Source organism: Oryzias latipes, chromosome 17 (genome assembly GCF_002234675.1).
Source record: "Oryzias latipes chromosome 17, ASM223467v1".
NCBI lineage: Eukaryota > Metazoa > Chordata > Actinopteri > Beloniformes > Adrianichthyidae > Oryzias > Oryzias latipes.
In genome coordinates, this window is record NC_019875.2 from 4,063,625 (window position 1) to 4,084,380 (window position 20,756).

General features: G+C 41.3%; 2 protein-coding genes across 2 annotated transcripts in view; one reads left to right on the forward strand and one right to left on the reverse strand.

Moving 5' to 3' along the window:
- The window catches only part of pigk (phosphatidylinositol glycan anchor biosynthesis class K), a 52,450-nt gene extending 36,822 nt beyond the window's left edge, over positions 1–15,628 (reverse strand). The window contains exons 1-9 of the mRNA XM_011486047.2: positions 15,495–15,628; positions 15,265–15,318; positions 15,077–15,168; positions 14,736–14,871; positions 11,223–11,334; positions 10,308–10,404; positions 8,161–8,278; positions 3,870–3,980; positions 2,156–2,328 (exon numbers count right to left, since the gene is read on the reverse strand). Coding sequence (XP_011484349.1) covers positions 2,156–2,328; positions 3,870–3,980; positions 8,161–8,278; positions 10,308–10,404; positions 11,223–11,334; positions 14,736–14,871; positions 15,077–15,168; positions 15,265–15,318; positions 15,495–15,560 — 959 coding nt within the window. The 5' untranslated portion in view covers positions 15,561–15,628. The remainder of the gene's footprint in view (positions 1–2,155; positions 2,329–3,869; positions 3,981–8,160; positions 8,279–10,307; positions 10,405–11,222; positions 11,335–14,735; positions 14,872–15,076; positions 15,169–15,264; positions 15,319–15,494) is intronic.
- A 1,632-nt stretch (positions 15,629–17,260) lies between these two features.
- The window catches only part of ak5 (adenylate kinase 5), a 107,150-nt gene continuing 103,654 nt past the window's right edge, over positions 17,261–20,756 (forward strand). The window contains exons 1-2 of the mRNA XM_004078698.4: positions 17,261–17,603; positions 18,655–18,841. Coding sequence (XP_004078746.1) covers positions 17,544–17,603; positions 18,655–18,841 — 247 coding nt within the window. The 5' untranslated portion in view covers positions 17,261–17,543. The remainder of the gene's footprint in view (positions 17,604–18,654; positions 18,842–20,756) is intronic.

Consider the following 20,756-nt stretch of genomic DNA (forward strand, 5'->3'; position numbering starts at 1 on the left):
ACTTATGTTGGGTTGGGGTTGTGAGGGGTTGTAAGCTAGCGGGAGAGAGTGTAGACAAATGGATGATGGAAACTGCCCACAACTCAGAGGTGAATTTCTGATGAACTGCTGCTCTGCAAAAACTATGTCCTAGAAAATGACACAGGTTTTTTGATTTTTGCTAAAAACTGGATCATCATAATCAAATAACTTTAATGACGCCAAAGAAACCATCTGAAGGGGAAAGGGTTGTATCTCCTGCGCATCAGCAGGTTCTTCTGAAACTCTCATAAGCAGAAGATGCTGCTGGTGCAAACGTCACACTGTTAGAGACATCAACTGGAAGTGGGAATTGCTGGATTGTTGCGTCAGAAATGGAGATGTCTCTTTGTGTGGGTCTGAATTCAGGATAACTTGATAACGGTGGTGTTTTTTTCAGTATTGTGGCAGACTAATGTGCCGGCCCTGATCAATAAGAGAGTAATGGGGGGAGTTGTGTGCAATGGCCAGGTAGCCTGGGGGCCGAAACAGCTGATGACTAAAATCTGCACTGCAATTGCTTCTAATTACTAATTAGTAGCCGGCCACATTAGATTCTCTAAAGTCTCCCAGAGGTTCAATTAAACCAGGCCTAATGAAACAAATAGAGTGTGAGTGCAGGGCATTGGGTGGGGGGTGGGGGGTGGGGGGTATTCTCTTAAAGCAATTTTTAATTTTGATTATAATCTTTAGTGCAGCAGTGAAATAATCCCCACTCCCTGACTGTTCAGTCCATTTATGAAGAAATGTCACAAATAAGCAAGAATTTATTAGTCTCTACATTAGCTGTGTGTTTTTCCTGATGACTGTTTAGTGTAGGATTAGCGTGTTTGTGAAAAAGCAAATATTAAGTCACCAGAGACGATAAAAAAGCTGCACAGTTCTCTGCTGCCATCTTGTGTGGTGAGGTTGCCCATAAAAGCAGTGGTTTATTCTAGAGTCAGTGCATTCAATTCCCCACACGATGGCGCTACAGACAGCCATAAGCAGCATGTTTACAGACATCTACCCAGAGTGACTGAAGGCACAAAAACATATAAATGAAGTTACTTCAGTGATTCGATTTAAAGCTACAAACATAATCGAGTGACATAATTGCCAGAACCGACCCCCCCACAATGATTTCAGCTGAGTGGTTTAGTCTGCAAAATTGGTGGACAAATCAATGAACTGGCGAGAGACAATTGAAACTAGAACTGAAATGTTGATAGCTGGGAGTGAAAGTGAAAGAAAATTGGACCCACAGCCTTTCAATTAAACACTGAAAACGAACTTTAATGAAGGCTGTTCTACGAGGTTTACCCTGAAAAACACTTGGAGACAACTCTCAGAACTCCCCTTAACCCTTGTGCTATCCTAGGCACTTTAACGTTGGGAGTTGGGTCATCTAGACCCACTGGACAGTGCTCTGAACCTTTTTTCTTCAATGATTTGTGATCTTCACTGGTGTCCATGGATTACATGAAATCTTTCCACCTTTATCCACCTTTGTCATGGTAGGGAGAACACGTCAATGTAAGGGGGGGGGGGGGGGGGGTCATCTAACATAGCACAAGGGTTAAAAAGGGCAAATCTTCCTGTTCTTTGATCATTTAATGAAGATTGTCATTAAGAAAACTGATTTTGAAAGTCTGTTTACTCAAGTCCCATTCCAATTATCTTTTGATCTATTGTCAAAGCCTTCCATAATTATGATTATGCCATTTTTAGCCAAACTTTTAAAAAGCCTGTGTCGTTTCGTAGGATATAGTTTCTGCAGAGCGGCAGGAGTTCATTAGAAATTCACCTCAGAGTTGTGGGCAAGGCCGTTGGCCCGGAGCAACCCCGCCCCCTCTTTCCCGTTACTAAGATGTCAGAGCAGGGAGCTTGTGGCCCACCCAGCAAATTTTCTACGACACAAATAACCTATTTTTTTGAAACAGCATTTTTTTTCAACATCTTTTTTTTTCGTCTCAGAAATACTCAGATGTATTTTTAATCTTAATTTTCTTTTTACACAACATGTTAAAAACACCATTTTTCATCAGAGTGTCTTCAAGTTTGGTTAAAGCAAAGAAAGAGCAATAGAAACTCTCTTTTAGAGCTTCTCATGGGTCACTATCACTGTAGGACTGATGGATTGAAAACTTGGGCTCACCTCCCCTCCACTCGCTGGATTGGATGAGTTAAGTTGAGGACCTCTGTGGTGATCTCCACCTTACGGACACTCCCGAAGAAATCTGTGATGAGAACGCTCTCTGGGTTCCTCAGGAATAAATCGGTGCGGTGACCCGGAGTGGAAACACACAGACTTCTGGGACAAACTTTGAACTGAAGAAATGGAAAAAAACACAAATTCACTTTGGTCCACTGCAGGGGACTTTTTGGAAAACATTTTTAAGAAAGAAAATGTTTCATCAGATGCTGGTTTTGGTTTAAACTGGATCGACTTTGGAAAATGAAATGTGTGTGTTCCCAGAAAACACCTATTTAACTATTTAAAAAGAAAAAACTAAAGGCTTGATGTAACATGAGAAATAAGTGTTTAAAAAGACAAATGATGATTGTTTTGCATTAAACATAACAGCTTCTTGAACAAGTAGCTTTACGAAGGCTAGATTTAACAGGACAGTATTGATCCCTAGTTTAGCATAAAATAAATAAAATAAGACAGACTAAAACAGAGTCAACGGATGAGCAAAAAAACAACTTTGAAACAATTTATGTCAGCTGGATGCCTGCTATTCTATTACACCTATTTGTTGAAGGCAGAATTATCGACAGAGTTTCCTCTAGTGACATAAATCAAGTTTGATCTAAAGTCTCATCACACAGATGCATCCACACAGGCTGGAGTTCATCCTGACCACATCAGTGAAACAGAAGGAGAACCTGGTCACTCTGAAATAAACCATTACAGTGATGATGACACACTGCAGTCCTAAGGAGTAAACATCTGTAGTTTGAGGAGGTCAGAAAAGAGAGATGACACTCAGCGCAAGTAACGTTAAAACTTCTGCTATGTGATTGGCTGGTTAGATACTTGCAACCACAGATAACTGACATCACGAACAACTATTAAACACAACTATTAAAATCTAAAGTGATCAATCTGTTATGGGTTCAATCCCTTGTTCTTACCAGCAGTTGTGTTAGAAAGTGCTTTATAAATAAAGTTGTGTTTGCAGCGATGCATAAAGAACTCTTCAGTGGTTAAAGAAGAGGACAGACTTCTGCCTCTGCAGGTTTATCTGAATATTTGAGCTGAATAAGAGTGTCAGGGGTTTGGAGTGTAACAGCAGAGAGTCCACATCTCTGACTAAAGATGAAATGCAAGACGCTGCTGGAACTGAGACCCACTCCAGGGCAGCAAAGACGATGGAATGCATTCATTTCCAGCCGGACGCGGGTCCAGCAGCTCCGAACTGATTCTGATTGGTCTGCTTGATAAGGTGAAGTGATGCTGCCGCTCCTATTTTTAGCTGCCAAGTCTTTACACGTTTTCAAAAGAACCGACTCCGTGTGTCTCAGAGTTGTTTTCACCGTCAGCTGCTATTGTTCAAAATGACAGTTTTTGGAGGCAGAAAATGTTAATGAAAACATTAGTGAAACAAAACCCACTGATGACAAGAAAACAACTGGAGAAACACAAAAGAAAATAAAAAACTGACAAATCTATCTTTGCTCTCAAAAAGTTAGTTTTAACTAAATGAATCAGCATATTAAAATGCCTGTGTGTGCTTTGAACATGAAGTTTCAAAATCTTTTTATAAAATGGAATGCTTCAGTACAAAGAATGAACGTTATCTTTGAGAACACTTCAAAACGGAAATCTTCACATGATCTTCAAATTCTGTCAGCTTTATTCTAACCAGATCATTCATGTTGGTTTTGCTGGAAGGGTGGATGTCCTCCAGGAACTCCAGCAGGTAGAAGGTGTACCGGTCCATCAAATGGACTCCTATAGCCAGATCTGGCTGGTGCTGAAACAGGAGAAAAAAAGCCACAGAGAAAATGTTTGACAGTCCAGGTGCTTAAACATGTAAATCCTGCTCTAACTGTCAACATACTGACTTTGTTAGATTTCACAAGTTCATGATTTAATCCACAACCAGATGAGATTCAATTAAATATTAATTTAACTCTCAAATTTCCATTCAAAAACACTATATTTTGGTTTTGAGAAACACTTTCATCTACACATTTGTTCTTGTTATGAAAAGTGACTAAAATGAACAAAAAAATTACAATTTGCTCTAAAGGAAAATGATTTTTGGTTTAGATTCAGTATTGTATATTTTTCCAATAAAGATCCAGTGAACAGGTCACACCGGTATGGGACTGTGGGCACATTTCAATCCTCTTTGCATTCTTCAAGTTACCAAGAATGTGCAATGTGATGGAAATGAATCATCTCCAGTGATGTGTGACACAGAAAATTCCAAGTTCTACCTGGTAGCGCTTAGTAACGAGCGTCTTTCACAGTGAATGAGCAGCCTGACAAGTTCATAGCTGTTGTGTCGTCACGCTGAAAGACCCCTTGTGTTTACAGAGAGGGGCTGATGGGATGAAACAGACACAGCTGACACTAGCTGAAGAAAAGATCTCTGACAACTGCTTGGAAACATTTCCCTTTGAGTCAGCCTCCTTACAAGAGCAACACTAAAGTGTGTAATGGCGAGTGACGCAGCTAATGCAGAAAGGAAAGAACTGTCAAATTGTCGACCGTTCCTGTGAACGTGGAAAATGTAAATTATTTCTTATTGCTATTTGTAATAATAACAAACCCGGATGTCCTCGACAAGCTCTAACAGTGACTAACTCCTATTGATGCAAATCTGCATAAAAGCAACAAAAAAATAAGCTTTTGAAGTTTGGCAGAGTCTGATATAAATAGTCATATGTTTAAATATGGATATCTTTGCATATTTGATAGAAAATCTCAGATTTGCCAACTACCTGAGAGTTTAACTGTGGCCTCCATACTCCTGAGGTGTCAGTGTGTTAAACAGAAGATCCAGCTTTCTGTCTGATTCTGAGTTCAAGATTTATAGAGAAAAAAAAAACGACATTTTAGCTGCAGAAGAAAACCTGCTCATAAAAACTAGATGGCCAGCTACTCTCTGAGTCAGCTGACACCACAGTAATAACTCAGTGGAGAACCAGCGGCCATAAAAAAATGATAACAGAGCTTATCCTGTTAATCCTTTTTCATGTGCTCTATTCTTTACTTTCGGTCTGTAAGCGTTACAATCGTGTCTTAAATAATACGGGCTTAAGCCGTTCCAACTGGGTGTGTATTGCCAAGAGTCTGGCGATACGATACGTATCCCGATACGCGCCCCACGATACGATACGTATCCCGATATTTTACTGAAACATTCTCTTTTTTTTCTTAAATATGACTTTAAAAAAAACTCTACCTGAATTTCAATAGGTCTTTCATTGTAATAAAATAGTCAAATTCAGTTTACTGATTCTCTCCAGAAACAATACAGCATGCTGATGAGGATGACAGAACGGAAAGATGCTTTAATGTGACAAGGTGCTTTGTTTACATATCAGTCTGCTCTGCTGCACCTTTGTAGCCACGCTTCTCACACGTGGAAGTAAACCAACGCTCCTCGCCACAATGTCGGCCTTTTTTCAGAGCCTTGTACACATTCCTCTGATCCATCAGGTCGCTGAACTAGAATCTGCTGCTGGAGGTTCTGCAGAACTTCAGCCCGCTTTGCCGATAGCATTTAGCAGATGCTAAGCGCATTAGCCTCTTAGCCGCTGCCGTCCTTCACTCGTATTTATCTGAGCTGCTGAAAAGCACAGCAATCCACGTTTTTATATGTTACTGGCAGCAACATGGCAAAGAGTTTCTGTTTGGTATCCATCCCAAGTAAAAACTAAGTATTTCATGTCTCATAACAACAAAAAAAGCTGCCTCAGGCTGCAGTCTTCCTGTTGTTTTGTGTGGAGTATAGCTTGTGTGCTCTGCTGCCAACTAGCGGTTGGAGGGTGAAGTGGACAACAAGAGTCAGACACGGAAGGATGCTCATAAGCAAATACAGTTGTGGACAAAATTGTTGGTACCCCTCAGTTAAAGAAAGAAAGTCCACAATGCTCACTGAAATGACTTGAAACGTTCAAAAGTAACAATAAATTAAAATTTCTTGAAAATTAAATAATAAAAATCAGCTATAACTTTTGAGTTGTTGATTAACATAATTATTTAAAAAAACAAACTCATGAAATGGGGCTGAACAAAACTGATACCTCCATAAAAGACTGAGAACTAAGGCCGCATTTACACTGCATGGTTCAAGTGACCCAATTCCGATTTTTTTCCTCTCATGTGGCACAGATCGGATATGACCGTGAAAGTGTAAGCAGGACAAAAGCGCATGGATTCCGATTTTCTCAGATCGGATTCAGGCCTCACTCATGTGGAAATAAATCGGGTATGAATCGGATACGTGCATTTGCGTGTGCCATGTAAGCAGACAAATCAGATATTCCCCAGTAAATGCGAGTCGTACGTCAGTGACGTCAACTCAGGACACCACCAACTGAGATCACATGACTTATTAAGGTGCTTTTGTGCGCTGAGTTTGCTGTTCTAGGACAGCTGGAGCCCCATCAGCGTGTTACCTTTCAGCCTCAGGCTTCAGACAGTAGTCGGAAACCGCTGTTATTTCCGGTCCGGTCCCGGTCGGGACGCAAACGGTAACTAATCAAGCGGGACACCGTTGCTCTGGAACAGGCTAGAAGCCGTTAATTTCTTTGCTTGGATCAAACTGTTAGTACAGCACAACGTCTGCAAACACTTCCTAATTCAAAACTCAGCGAGAGCACATAAGCCGACCGAGCAGCCCTCCTTTTTCCTCTCCCGCGCATCCCCTCTCCTGCCTCATCCAGGAGCGCCGAAGGCAACGCAGCAACGGAAGGAGGCGTCGCCTCCATGACAACCGCAGTCACACAAAAAACAACAAAAAGGAGGGTTTCGCCATGCAAAACGGGTCTTCTAAATGTGCTTTTATTACTGTTATGATTATTATTAAGGACCTGCTCGCTCATAATTTTTTTAAATCCGTGCGGTCAGTGCTCAGGTCCGCTGAAGGCGGGAATGCTGCTACGTTATGTAGTCCTCAGAACGTCTACGTTTGATAGTTTCAGCATTGTATTGTGTAAATGCAAAAATCACTTTTAAAAGATGATGTAAGCGGGTCGTCAAAAAAAAAAAAAAAAAAAAAAAAATCGGATATAGTCGGACCCAGGGGGTCATGATGAACTCAGGTCTGTCCTTTAATTGACATCACAGCTGTTTTCAAACCCATAATCAGTCAGTCTGCCTATTTAAAGGGAGACAAATAGTCACGTTGCTGTTTGGTGAAATGGTGTGTACCACACTGAACATGGACAACAGATTTCTTAAACTTTTCACACATTTTTAAATCATTTCTTAACAGACTCCTTAAATTGTTAAGGTTTTCCTTTTTTCATTTATTTACTATACGTTATTCCAACACAACAATAATGAAAAAAAAACTCTTGCCTTTTGTTAAGGTCAAAGGTCAACAAATCAAATTTTATGCTTTGCCACGTAGGTCATGTGGCCATCCCATAATAACTTCCAAACTTCCTTTATGTATTTTCGACAGGTGTGTTTTGCTTCCGTTAATGGATTCTGAAATATTTTTTGGCCCCATTCATTGTTTTGCCGCTGTGATGTCATCATGTTTTGGGTCTTTTTCACCGGGTTCTAGCACATTTTGGTGGGTTTGTGGCGAGGACCAAGTCTACGCTGTAAGGTGCACTAAGGAAAAAGAATTGTGAAAACCAATCTGGTCCCTGCAGTCCAGGTATGCTACAGGACAGAAAAAAGAACATCTGCATACATGGATTTGTTCATTTAAATACATGGCATAACCAGAAAAATGACCAACATTTCCTAATGATGATATTTTTATTAAATCATTACTTTAAGTTTTTGTTTTAAATTAGAAAATGGGATTTTTGGTTGAATATCATTCCTTAATCCGATTCCCTGTATTGATGCAACAACAGAGAGAGTCAGATGTCTCGCCGGCCCTCATGATTGCTGTGAAAGGCTCTCTGATGTCCCAGGACACAAAGTGTGTTTGGCATTACTGATGAGGGAAATGAACTCACCGACAGAGAGTCTTCTCCAACCTGACTGCTGGCCAGAGCCATTATGTTTGGAGAGTAAAACCTCTCGTACATGGAGGCGCCCTGACAGGTGTCGATAATGAACAGCAGCTCGTTATACCTTTGCAGGACAAACACACAAAGAGGAGGATTGTGGGAATTAGTAAAGCAAACATAAAAAAAAAGAAAACACACAACTGGAAGAAGAAGCACACTTGGCTTTTGTGCCAATAGCATATGAAACAAACCTCAAAAATACTTCATATTACAGTTACCAAGGCAACCAAGTAACACCAAAAGCTCTGTTCGATCTTGCCAACACTCCCACGCACTGTTTCACCCCCCACTTGCACCCCCCCTTTGCTTCCAAAAGACCATTTCACAGCAACATTTGTCTCTTGGTTAGACTTTCCATCCAATCCAGCTGACTGAATCAAGCCGCTCTGGAGTCAATGAAGGGAGGTGGCAGTAATTTGGCAGTTCAATCCGGCGATTACCACATCAGCATCAAAGCTGGCGTCACTCAGCTTTTATCTGGAAGCCTGTGGCCTGACTGTGAGGTAGACACTCTGTTATTGCTGATCGTTTGTCAGAGAATGGAGGCAGTCGCAGCAGAACGGTGCCAGCTTATTTGATAACTGCTGATTTACAAATTACATTTACGCAACGGCACATCCAGAAATGAAATTAGGATCTAATGTACATAATGACAATTCTCACTCTTTACAAGTCAAACAAGTGAAATGTACAGGAGCTGTAAAAACTGTTTGAAGAGGGTTATCAAGAGTTTTTTTTTTTTACAACACATGAACGTTAGATTGACCGGGCCGCAGCCTCAAACCTGCTGAAAGACCATTGATGGATGTAAGAAGCTCTAGAACCCTCTAAAATTATCTTTCTGGAATATTTTTTGTGTGAGCACTAACCTGAACTTCATCTATAACATCTATAAAACCACCGTAATCATTCATTACTCAATAGCAGGAGGCAAACATGTGAATCTGTGAAAACCCAAGATGGGCAGGAGTCACTTGAAGGTTTAACGAGGTCATTACCAGAGATAATTGTGCAACTTCCTCCTAGAAATGATGGGAGTGGACAGCAGCAGCTCTTTAAAACAAGCCGTGCTGTTCAGTGTTCACTCAGTTAAACAGCAGTAACAGAAATGCCACTTGGTTCTAACTATAGGCTGCATTTTACCTTCCCAAACAAGAAGGTTTGACCAGAAATGATGTCCTCTTTGGTAAAGAAAAGTTTTTGGCGACAAAATTTAAAAACAAAAGCTTAAAAGGGCCCACAATTCTGCTTTTCTTAAGCCTTTCAGAGTAAACTATATCCATAAATATGGTCATATGTTTACCTTTGGCACGCTAAATGACAATTCTTAAATGAAATATGACTTTTGGAGCTCTTTTTCCTACCCAGACGTAAGACGACTTGATCTTTAAGGCTCCGCCTTTTGCCTCTTGTGGGCACCGCCCATTTCATGACGTCAACCTAGAGTCAACCTTGGTGGCATGTCTGCATTTGGCCTGTATGCTCCCCTGGCATTTGAATTTTATTTTGTAAAGTTGTGTTTTGTAGCGTACTTCCGTTTAGTACAATAAAGTTAAAAAAAAAATGTCTGTGTTTCGCCCTCGAAAACAAACATCCAAACTTTTGAGAAGATGGATTGCAGGTTGTGGAGCCTTACAAAAGCATCTAGATGTTCACCGCTAGCTCCACTGAGAAAGCGGGCGAGCGTGATAGCCAGGGGGCGGGGCTGGCAGCACAGACTCTTCCTGAAAGGGGCGGTTCTCACTTTCTGATGTCACAATGTGAGAACCTGCTCGTTTTCGTGGGTTGGGAGGGGCTGGTGCTCAGAAAAGCAGGCTTTTAGAAGAATACTCAGAAATGCGTGAATTGATCAAAATATTGGTTTAGGGTTGTTTTTGTAAGGAATGAACATTAAAATACACTGAAAAGCTTAAAAAGTTGATTTTGCAGGAGCAAAATCAACTGTTCCCAAACTTCTAAGATCTAAGATTAATGCAACATCTAATTGGCTATCAGAGAAAAGAAAGCTGTATTTAGGTGGAGCTTCAATTAAATAAAACAGTTTTAATGTCACTTCCATACATGCCCTAAGTTCTGCTTTACAGTTAATTTACCTTCTTTTCTGCCACATTTGCTCAAAAGCATCTGCCAGTTCCACGTTACTGATCTCCTCCGAGTCCTGGAACTTCAGAAAGCCGTTCCCTCCGTGGCCTGGTGTTACAAGCACATGCAGAATATGGAATCAAGATAAACGTAGAAGGAAGCACAGAACCAAAACAAATACAATTTGCACATTGTGCAAGGATGACATTTCTGTCTTTCCGGATCCACGCGTGATATACGTAATTCATAAGTGCGTCTTGCGTTCGTCATTCGTGGATGTGTGCAGATGTCAGTCAAGAGTTTTGGTCTTTACATGAATTCGGTTTTGGGCTATTCAAAATTTTATTCTGCCACCTGTCCCGTGGGCTCAGGATTAGGGGTTAGAAGTGTTTGCACTTTCTTCCCACATAATCAAAATATCTGCATGTTAGCAGAATTATTCAGAGTTGCTGTGTTTGTCACGTGAGCTACAAACCTCAACAGCCAGAACAACAGAGAAGAGACCACCATTGCATTCTTCTAGGAAGTTAATTACCTTTGATTAAATCAAACCATTTAACCTTTTGGGAAAGAGTGGAGGCAAAGCTTCACACAATAACTATCATTATTCAGATGAGAAAGGCTTCTGCTTTGGCTTTTATCTGCAAATTAACAAAATAACAAGACAAAATACATTTCGCACTTTGCCATATTCTACTAAATATCTTCCTAGAAACACATTCAACTGTGGCACCTTCATTAGAATGTAGACTAAAAGCATTTGGGAAAATGTCAGCCTTCTTCCTCTGGTGCCGTTAGGAACGCTCGCCTGAAAGCACCACAAAAGGCCAGTGGCAGAAACCTAATGCAACGCAGTTTGATTCAGAGGAAAAATAGATAGGACTACTTATTATAGAGTTATAGAGGTAAATATTTCTTTTATGCACCTGTCAGATAGATGAGGATGTTGCTGCGATCATCAGAAAGGAGGCGTTTGGAGCGTGGAGTGCTGGGGGGCAGTCGTCCAGTTAAAACTCGCAGAAAGTTCTCCACGGTCACCTAAGACAAACAGATTTGACCTTTGGGTGCAATCTTTATGTGCAGCTCAGACTTAAGAAGAATATCTTAAATCAGGGGTCTGCGACCTTTGACACTAGGTGTGCACAATATGAGGAAAACTCACAATATGCGATATCAGTGATCAATATCGCGATAACGATACATTTGCGATTTATTGTGGAGGCCTATTTGACACCAAAGAGCCATTTAGGCCCATTTCTAAAAGAACAAAACCCAGCGAGAGCCACAAAGTCCCACCATCTTGTTGAAATAAAACACACAATATTTATGTTTCTCTGGCCATTAACCTGTTCATTAATGTAGCTTTTAAGTGTTTTCAGTAATTGAAATATAATAGTGTTACATTTTTATTTATAACAACAATTAGTGCTGTCATGCGATTACTTTTTTGTGCGATTAACTACTTATGACCTGTAATTAATCTATTTTTGATCTAACATAATTGCTGTGAAACGCCTCATTCTGAGGTATTTTCATTCATGAAATTGTGGCACAGTAAAAGATAAAAATACAACAAAAAAAATAGGCTTTAAGAAGTATTTTTTACAATAACAGACTTCCAGCTTTTTTCTTTCCAGGTATCTGTTGTAGCTGCTCCTCCACCTTGGGGGTTACTGCCCCGAGTGCTCCAATTACCACAGGCACCACTGTCACCTTCACTTTCCATGCTTTCTCCAGTTCTTCTCTGAGTCCCTGGTATTTCTCCAGTTTCTCATGTTCCTTCTTCCTGATGTTCCCGTCGCTTGGCACTGCCACATCCACCACAACGGCTTTCCTCTGTTCTTTATCCACCACTACAATGTCTGGTTGGTTCGCCATTACCATCCTATCAGTCTGGATTTGGAAGTCCCACGGGATCTTTGCCCTCTCATTCTCTACCACCTTCAGAGGTGTTTCCCATTTTGACCTTGGGGTTTCCAGTTCATATTCTGCACACATGTTCCTGTATATTATTCCAGCCACTTGATTGTGGCGCTCCATGTATGCTTTCCCTGCCAGCATCTTACACCCTGCAGTTATGTGCTGGATTGTTTCAGGCGCCTCTTTGCACAGCCTACACCTTGGGTCTTGTCTGGTGTGGTAGATCTACACCTTGGGTCTTGTCTGGTGTGGTAGATCTACACCTTGGGTCTTGTCTGGTGTGGTAGATCTGAGCCTCTATCGCTCTGGTGCTCAGCGCTTGTTCCTGGGCTGCCAGGATGAGCGCTTCAGTGCTGTCATGTAGGCCAGCCCTTTCTAGCCATTGGTAGGACTTCTTGAAATCAGCCACTTCAGCTATGGTCCGGTGGTACATCCCATGCAGGGGTTTGTCCTACCATGAGGATCTGTCCTCCAGCACTGTGTCCTCTGCTCTCCATTGCCTGAGACATTCACTGAGCACACCGTCAGTTGGGGCCTTGAGCTTGATGAACTCATGCATCTTGGATGTTTCATCCTGGATAGTGGCTTCTACGCTCACTAGTCCTCGGCCTCCTTCCTTGCGGCTGGCATACAGTCTTAGGGTGCTGGATTTGGGATGGAACCCTCCATGTATGGTGAGGAGCTTTCGTGTCTTAACATCCGGGGTCTGTATCTCTTCCTTTGTCCATCTTATTATTCCAGGCCCGGCCAAAGTTGGAAATTTGGCGAGGCCCAGCGCTCAGGGGCAAGGACCAGAACCCACACCACAGGGACACGGACACCCCCAGGCTCAGATGTGATGTGATCCCCGGCTCTTGGTCTTGCCAGAGAGCAAAGGGATCCCTGGAGAGAGGGCTGCCGGGTTCAGGAAGCCAGCACCCAAGGGACACAGTCACCGAGGGCATGGTACCCCCCTCCAGGGACGGGGTAGGGGACAGATGGTCCAAGTTCCCACCTTCCTTGTGACCCCGAGTCTTATTTTTGCCATTGAGCTGGCTTCTCAGGACTCGCCTTAACTCGTTGGAAGTATTTAGCTGTTGCAGCTTTCCTTGTTGCCATTTGCCTGCGGAATTCCAAGGTACTTGTAACTGTCCTCAATGTCTGCTATTGTTCCTTCTGGGAGTGAGACCTCTCCTGTGTGGACTACCTTGCCTCTCTCTGTCACCATCCGGTTGCATTTCTCGAGCCCAAATGACATCCCAATGTCTGGACTGTAGATCCTGGTGGTGTGGATCAGGGAGTCAATGTCACGCTCGCTCTTAGCATATAGCTTGATGTCATCCATGTAGAGGAGGATATATATGATTAACAATTAGATTAATGTGATTTTTTTTAAACGCGAATTTGTAATTAATTAGTTGTGATTAATTAGATAATTTGACACTGTAATGACATTTTTTAGATGTTTTTGTTTTGACAGCAGGACATGAGTTACTTTCAAAATAAAGTACATCCTGTGTCATTTAATGAAGCAAATTTACCTGTATTGAAAACGCAACAAAGCAAAGGCAACCATTACATTTTCTATCATGACTTGAGCATACCTCCATCCTTTTTCTCCTTCTGCCATTGAATACTGAAATGACAACATTGGTATAGAATCCACTTTTTTAAATCTATAAATTTAAATGCATTTTAATACTTAAGGAACTTTGTCTCTGAACAGCAACTAGATGCTGTTGTTCAGCAGAATATGTGCTCTGAACTTCTTTCACTTTCGGCTTCTCCCATCAGGGGTCGCCACAGCGAAACAACCCTCCCTCCAGGATGAGTCCTATGGTTAACTTGGCAATGATTTTACGCCAGATGCCCTTCCTGACGCAACCCTCTCAATCCAACCGGGCTTGGGACCGGCACAGCAGCAGAGAAGGGAATAGAGAGCAGCCGGGATTCCAACCCTAGTTTCACGGACGGAAGGCGCCGCAAACCAACACGAGCTAAACCGGCCCCCAGAATATGTGCTTTGAACTAAGTCTGAAAAACCACTCTGAACCTAGATTCAACATTTCACCCTCATTTTGCTCTGTAATCACATGTTAAAAATCCAAACCGAGATGAACTAAACCAAAACTTCAAAAAAAGAAAAAAAAAAAGGTTTTATTTACATTTCAAATATTTTTCCTCAAGGCTGAAGAGACACAATAGAAGGATTAAGGAGCCACGTCTGGTTCTGGAGCCAAAAGGTAGGAGATCCCCATCTGAAATGGTCTGTTTTGGCTGATACAAGTGAAGATGTTTAAATTTACAGCTAATAACCAAGATAGAAGAGATATTCAGGAAGAAATAAAATAAAAGTTGGCTCATTGAAAGACTTTAAACTGCTTAACCCTGATCCTCAGCCTTTACCACCCAGAGTTCTACAGCTAGATCAGCGGCAAGCAGGGCAGGGTTCAAAAGCCAGCAGGATGGTGGATCTCAGGGACCAGAGCGGGGCAGCCCTGCTTTAGGTAATATTACAACAACTTGTGTTGTGCTCTGACCTCGTATCCTCTGTAGTCCACCTCCACATCGTCTCCGTACACGTTAAGCTCCATGTTCTTGTGGCTAAACACGGTGGCGGGCTTGGGGTTTCTATGGTTACAGGCCATGTCATCCGCCAGCATCAGAACTATGTGGCTAACAAAAGAAATGGAGAAAAAGAAGATATCAACACCCTGGGCATTTTCATTCATGTTAATTCATGTTCATTCATGTTTCCCCATGTATTCCCATGACAACACACGTGTTCTGAGAGTTACTGGTCAGTCTGACACTTTGACTGGAAATTAAAAAATAGATTAATAGTTGCTGCTAAACAGCATGATGATGTACTTCTGTTTACCTGTCTGGGATGCCGAGTCTCTTAACGCTTCTATACACAGATAAAGTATTGGCCACATGTCGGTAATTGAACCAGAACCTTGACGTGCACACCTGTGTATGCATAGATAGACAATGAGGGTCAGGTGATCTCATCCTAATTCATTCATCATTTCCAGACCTGTGCGGCTGCTGGAGGAAAAAACTTACCAGAACTGCCCAGTTGTTCGTGTGACCGCTGCTGAAGAACTGCCCCGCACTGTTCTGAACAAAGTAAACCGAGGGAAAAATAAAGCTATTACAGAAGCTAATCAGCTACAAACAAAGACATGATAGCAGCGTGCACCGCAAGCTAGTAACAACCACGTCTGATCAATATTAAAGAGTATTAGACAAATTTGACAATATTTTAAAACATGTGTGACAAATAAAATACTCACCTCGATGTTGACGCTGTCCGTAAATAAATATGGGGCGAACACGCTTAATAAAGTGAGTATTTTCATCGTGCTACGCTGTCACTGAGGGACATCCAGGAAGTAAAATGACACAGACTCCGCCCAGTTCACATTTCCGGTAAGAGCTGTTTCAAAGTAAAACCAAAACTCAAGGCAGAACCACACTGAAGTGAAATATTCATGAACCACACAACTAATTGAAACATGTATACCTAGTACAACGAGGAAATTAATTTGCCAAATTAAGCAATTCTTTTTTGTACGGCAATAAGTTGTTATGTTGTGAGAATAAATATGTTTGTTAAATGTGGCATGTGCAACAAATCGTAATAATAAACACTAATCATAAAAAAAAATATGATATACTACGTCCAAATTGACTAACTTTAATGTGATACATTTTCTGAAGTTCTGTTGTGGGCTATTTGTGGTCATTAGAAGATAGAATTGGTGGTGATTTCTTTCTGCATTAAAGGACAGTATACATGAACAGGAAAATAATTTCATTTTAAGGCAAAATGAAGAGAACAACTTCTCTGTCAGTCATTCCATGAATAGCTTTGTGGGCACAGAGACAATCATGCCAGAACAGTTGTTACATTACTAACTATATTACATATATTATGTTTCCCTTTACTCTGTGTCGTGTTTTTCTTGGCATCAAGTTTTTATACATGTTGTTGATTCAAAAAGTGTGAGGATTAACTCTTATTGGTTCCCTTTTTGCTCTCAAAACTAACAAGGAGTCTGTTTTTCTTTTTTATTTCAGTTGTCTTTGTGCCTTTAACACATTTCAAAAACATACAAAGCAGGCCTCAGGCTTAAATCAGTTGATCATCATATAAAGACATCAGTGCTTTGATAAAAAATCTTACAAAGGTGTCAAAAATTCAATTTTCTAGTTAAATGCCATCAGCAGCAAATCTGAGTGAAAAGTGGTGTAGAAAGGAAAGTCACCAGATTCCTATTCTATTTTTTTTAAACCTCTTGAAGAAGAAAACCTGTGAGTGAGAGTCGAGCTTAAACGTGAAGCTTTTAGGGAAAAAAAGTAAAGTAAGTAAAGTTAGACGTGGGATTATACACAAATGGCTCAAACTGAAAAATCAGTTCCAGCAAACAGCTGGATGCTTTTACTGGACTATGTACTCCTTTAAACCCCTCATCCTTCCCCCCATCCTCTGCTTTCTCTGTAACCTCACCTTGCCGCTTGACAGTGCACGGGTTGATGTTAGAATATGGAAACAAAAGCAGTTTTCAGGAGGAAAAATTCACGTATGTTTTTTTACTATCAGGGTCTGTAATCTATGAAAATTAGCCCCAATGACTGACCATGCACTCGTGCATTGAACCCAGTTACTGCGTAATAAAAGGAGGAAATTTCAACTTGAATGTATAGGCTAGTTGTCAATAAGCGAACAAAAATATTAAAAACCTAAAATCACCAGGAGGACATAACTGTTTCCTCAACAAAATTAATTAATTAAAAATAAATATAATTGTCCTGCATGATTATTTTGCTGTTGACAATTCAATATCCGATGTCATTTTAAAAATACATTTATTATTTGTCTTATTTGATTAAGTTAACTGGAGGGAGAGGGAACTGATAGGGAAACCAAAAATATATCTGATGAAGAACCTTAGAAGCTTAGAATAACTGTAACTAAAGTTCTGCCGCTAATTGAAGGCCAGGTGGAGGCGGCGCGTGCGCTTTCTGGCACACCCCGCGCGGAGCTCTTGTCAAGGAAGGCGAGAACAGACACGCGCGCTCACTGCCGACGGTGCGCACTGGAAGCGACGCTCCGTGGGTGAAACGGACGAGCTACGCATCCGAACTGAGGAGGAGGAGGTGCAGTGGAATCGCCTGCAGGAATCCAGTTGCAAGGTCCACGCAGGAGAGAGGGAAAAATGCGCCCATAGAAGAGCTGTGAGCTGATCGGTGACTGACCAAAGATTGCTTCACGGCACCGACGCATCTGAGAAAGAAGCCCCTTCGGATAAGTTGTGATTTCAGGGGAAATCCTACCGGAGATGAATACCAACGATGCCAAGGAGTATCTCGCTCGGCGGGAGATACCTCAGCTGTTTGAGGTGAGAGACGCGGCGCGCGCTTTGACATGACCAAAAACAGAGAGATGTTTGTTTCCACCGACATAATGCATTTGAAATTTGCATGACAGGTTGAGAGGAAATGATCTGTCTTTTATGTTCTGTGTCTGAGGAGGATGAGAGCTGAAATGATGAAGAATTGCTTTGCATTTTAAGGCATTGGTACTTCTGGAGAATGTTTTAACCCGCATTTCTGGTATTTGTTTTGCAAATAATAATTTAAAAAAAACATGCGTTCCTTTTTCCTAATAAAATTAATTTATTTTAATTTACTGACAAAGCCTAATATATTTTTAAGAGTTAAAAATATGTTCCATACTTTTTTTTAAAGACCAAAAAGTTATAAAGTTTCATGTCATGACTAAACATAAGTGACAGTCTAAATAGATTCACTTTAAGAAAGGTGGAGGACTCATCAGAGCTCAGAGGAATTTGAAGAATGTTGACGGAATATATTTATTTACCGAAGAGGTTAGTAATTAGCTCTTCCCTTTAATTATCCTCATCCTCTGTGTATTGCAGCTAATGTATGCAAGTGATCAGTGCTGTTTATCTACTGTCACTTTAAATTACATTAGGCAATGGAGCATCATGTCATCATCACAGCAGCAGCAATTGTTTTCTGTTTGTATGTTCATTCGTGGAGCTGCTCACAGGTCTGTGCTGCCAGGTTGTTGATGAAGAGGATGGTGATGAAGACGGCCGTCTCAGAGGAAGGAAGTGTTTTGAAACATTGAGGCCAAATGTCAGACAAACTTAAGTCTCATATTCGTCCCGACTGCGGGATTTCCTGGATTTGTGGCATCAGTGTGGATCAGCAAGACCAGAGTCTAATTTCATGGATCTTCGTCAAAATGAGATGTTTTGCTCTAAGGCAGCAAGTTATGGCACATGGAAACTTCAACTCATTAGGGCGAACTGCACAGCTCTGCTGCACTGTCACACAATAACACATCACAACAAAGATGCCACCCTGACCAAGCCAGCATCTCTCTTTTCTGCCTCTTCAATTCATCTTCTCCTGCTTTTCCAGAGTCTGCTGACAGGTTTGATGTACTACCGCCCCGATGACCCCATCGACTTCTTAGAAAGCTGTCTGAAAAAGGCGAGGGAGCTTGGAGGGCCAGAGAAGGTGCGCTGGGATACTTTTGTGGGCCAGGAGAAGAAATCCCTCCCTCCACTCAATGGGGGCCAGTCACGCAGGTCCCTCTTCAGAAACGGTGAGAAGATCCAGCACAACAACACAAAGTAAAAAGCCTCTTATGGTTTGTTCCAGTTGGTCAAAAATGGGAATTTCTACATTTTTGGATTTTTTATTTATTCAGAGTCACTAAACAAAGCAGTTTTATTCTTACGAGCATAACAAAAACCATGTGCATGCAGAATACTTTATTACACAGATTCTAATAAAAAAGTAACACCGGTGTATCTTAGTGGGTTAGTGACTTTTCTGTTTAATTTTCTGATTCTCTCCCATCATGCTCCAGCTTTCTCCTTCAAAACCTAAACATTTATGTAAAGTTTAAGAGTCATTCCAAAAGGAAAAAATGTTTATCCATGCTTGTATTTATGTGATCCACAAGCAAATTGCCCAGAATGCATCATCCCTCCTCCTCCTATTAACCTTGTGACAGTGGAGAAACCCATCAGCACATATCAACATTTATAAATTCCATTTAATCCAGAATTTAAACTTTAAATCCAGTAAAAAAAAAAAAAGACTTATGAGGAAGGAGCAAGCACACATCCATCAGTTGCTTGTCTTCTTCTTTATCCAGCCCTGCGGTAGCCTTCAGTATAGGGCAGGTACGAGGCCAACCCAGCTGTATTTTGATCATCTAGGGGAGTCTGGATCGTGGAGGCTCTTGGTAAGCCTAAACCTGTAAAGATCATGACAAAAAAAACAAGACCCAACCTTAAACTCTATTCCATTTTCATTCACAGTCTTTAAAATATGCATGACTGTTCCTCAGGAGGACTCAGTGGAGAAGGCCCAAAAGTGACACAAAAGTGGTGGCTAATTCTCAATATCACTTCCCTTTTACCTTAAGTCAATGCACATTGTTTGATATAGCCGTACAGTTTCAATTAAATCCAAAAATGTGTGAGCTTGCTGATGAAATGTTAATCAATTTCCCCGTTGAGGGATCAGTTAAAGTTCTTTCAGATTTATTTTCAGGGCAGCACAAGAATCACAGATAAAAATGCACTGATTCCACACAAATACTTGGTTTATAGAATGGAATGGAATAGAATAGAATTGGACTTTATTTTCATTGCATGTCGAAAATACACAGCGACAAAATGCAGTCTGAATTCATCTAGAGGGCTTTGGCAATACAAAAACACATTGTAGAGTAAAACCATCACAACAGGTATTAACAAGTACCGGTACTCGCGGTCTTTAGATTGAGGGTTTGAGATTGAACAGATAAAGTGCAGGTAGTGTAGTGGTGATTCGGTCCATGTGTTACGGTTGTGTGTGTGTGTGTGGATGCCGTCCACATCAGAAAATATCAGACCGTTATATCAGACCAAATTAAGTGTTCAGACTGGACACATTTGGTTCGCTTAGAGTCAAGCAGAGTCTTTTTCCCCTGATAATCCAAAACAAATATTCAGTCTGAACATTTGGGCCGGGACCAAATATATATCTGGTCCTGGGCCTGGAACCGCTCTTGGATTCATGGTTCAGAGTGGTCTCGGTTTGTTTCCAATCGGACTGAGCTTCGGTTCGCTCTGAGATTCCTCAGTCTGAATACAATCCGTCCTCGGAGCGGAATAACTGAACCATAATGGCCACCAAAGCCGACGTAAATAGAGGAAAGTAGCAACAAATGAGCTAATGTAAAGCAACGGTTGTCGTGTTATCAAAGAGATGAGGGAAATCTCTAGTTGGAATAATGAACTATGCCGACAAGGACCGCAAAGTGCAGGATTTCCATTTCTTCTGCCTATAGTTACTTTGCCCCGCTTTCATAATTCCTGGCCAATGACTGAGGAGATCTTTAGTCACGTGTTTTGGTTTGCAGGCTTTGGTCTGGAACAAGAAAGTTTGCTTGCCGGCAGTCTGAATACAGACCAAATGCAAGTTCCAGAACTCGGTCCGGACCAAATGATTCTACTAGTCTGAAG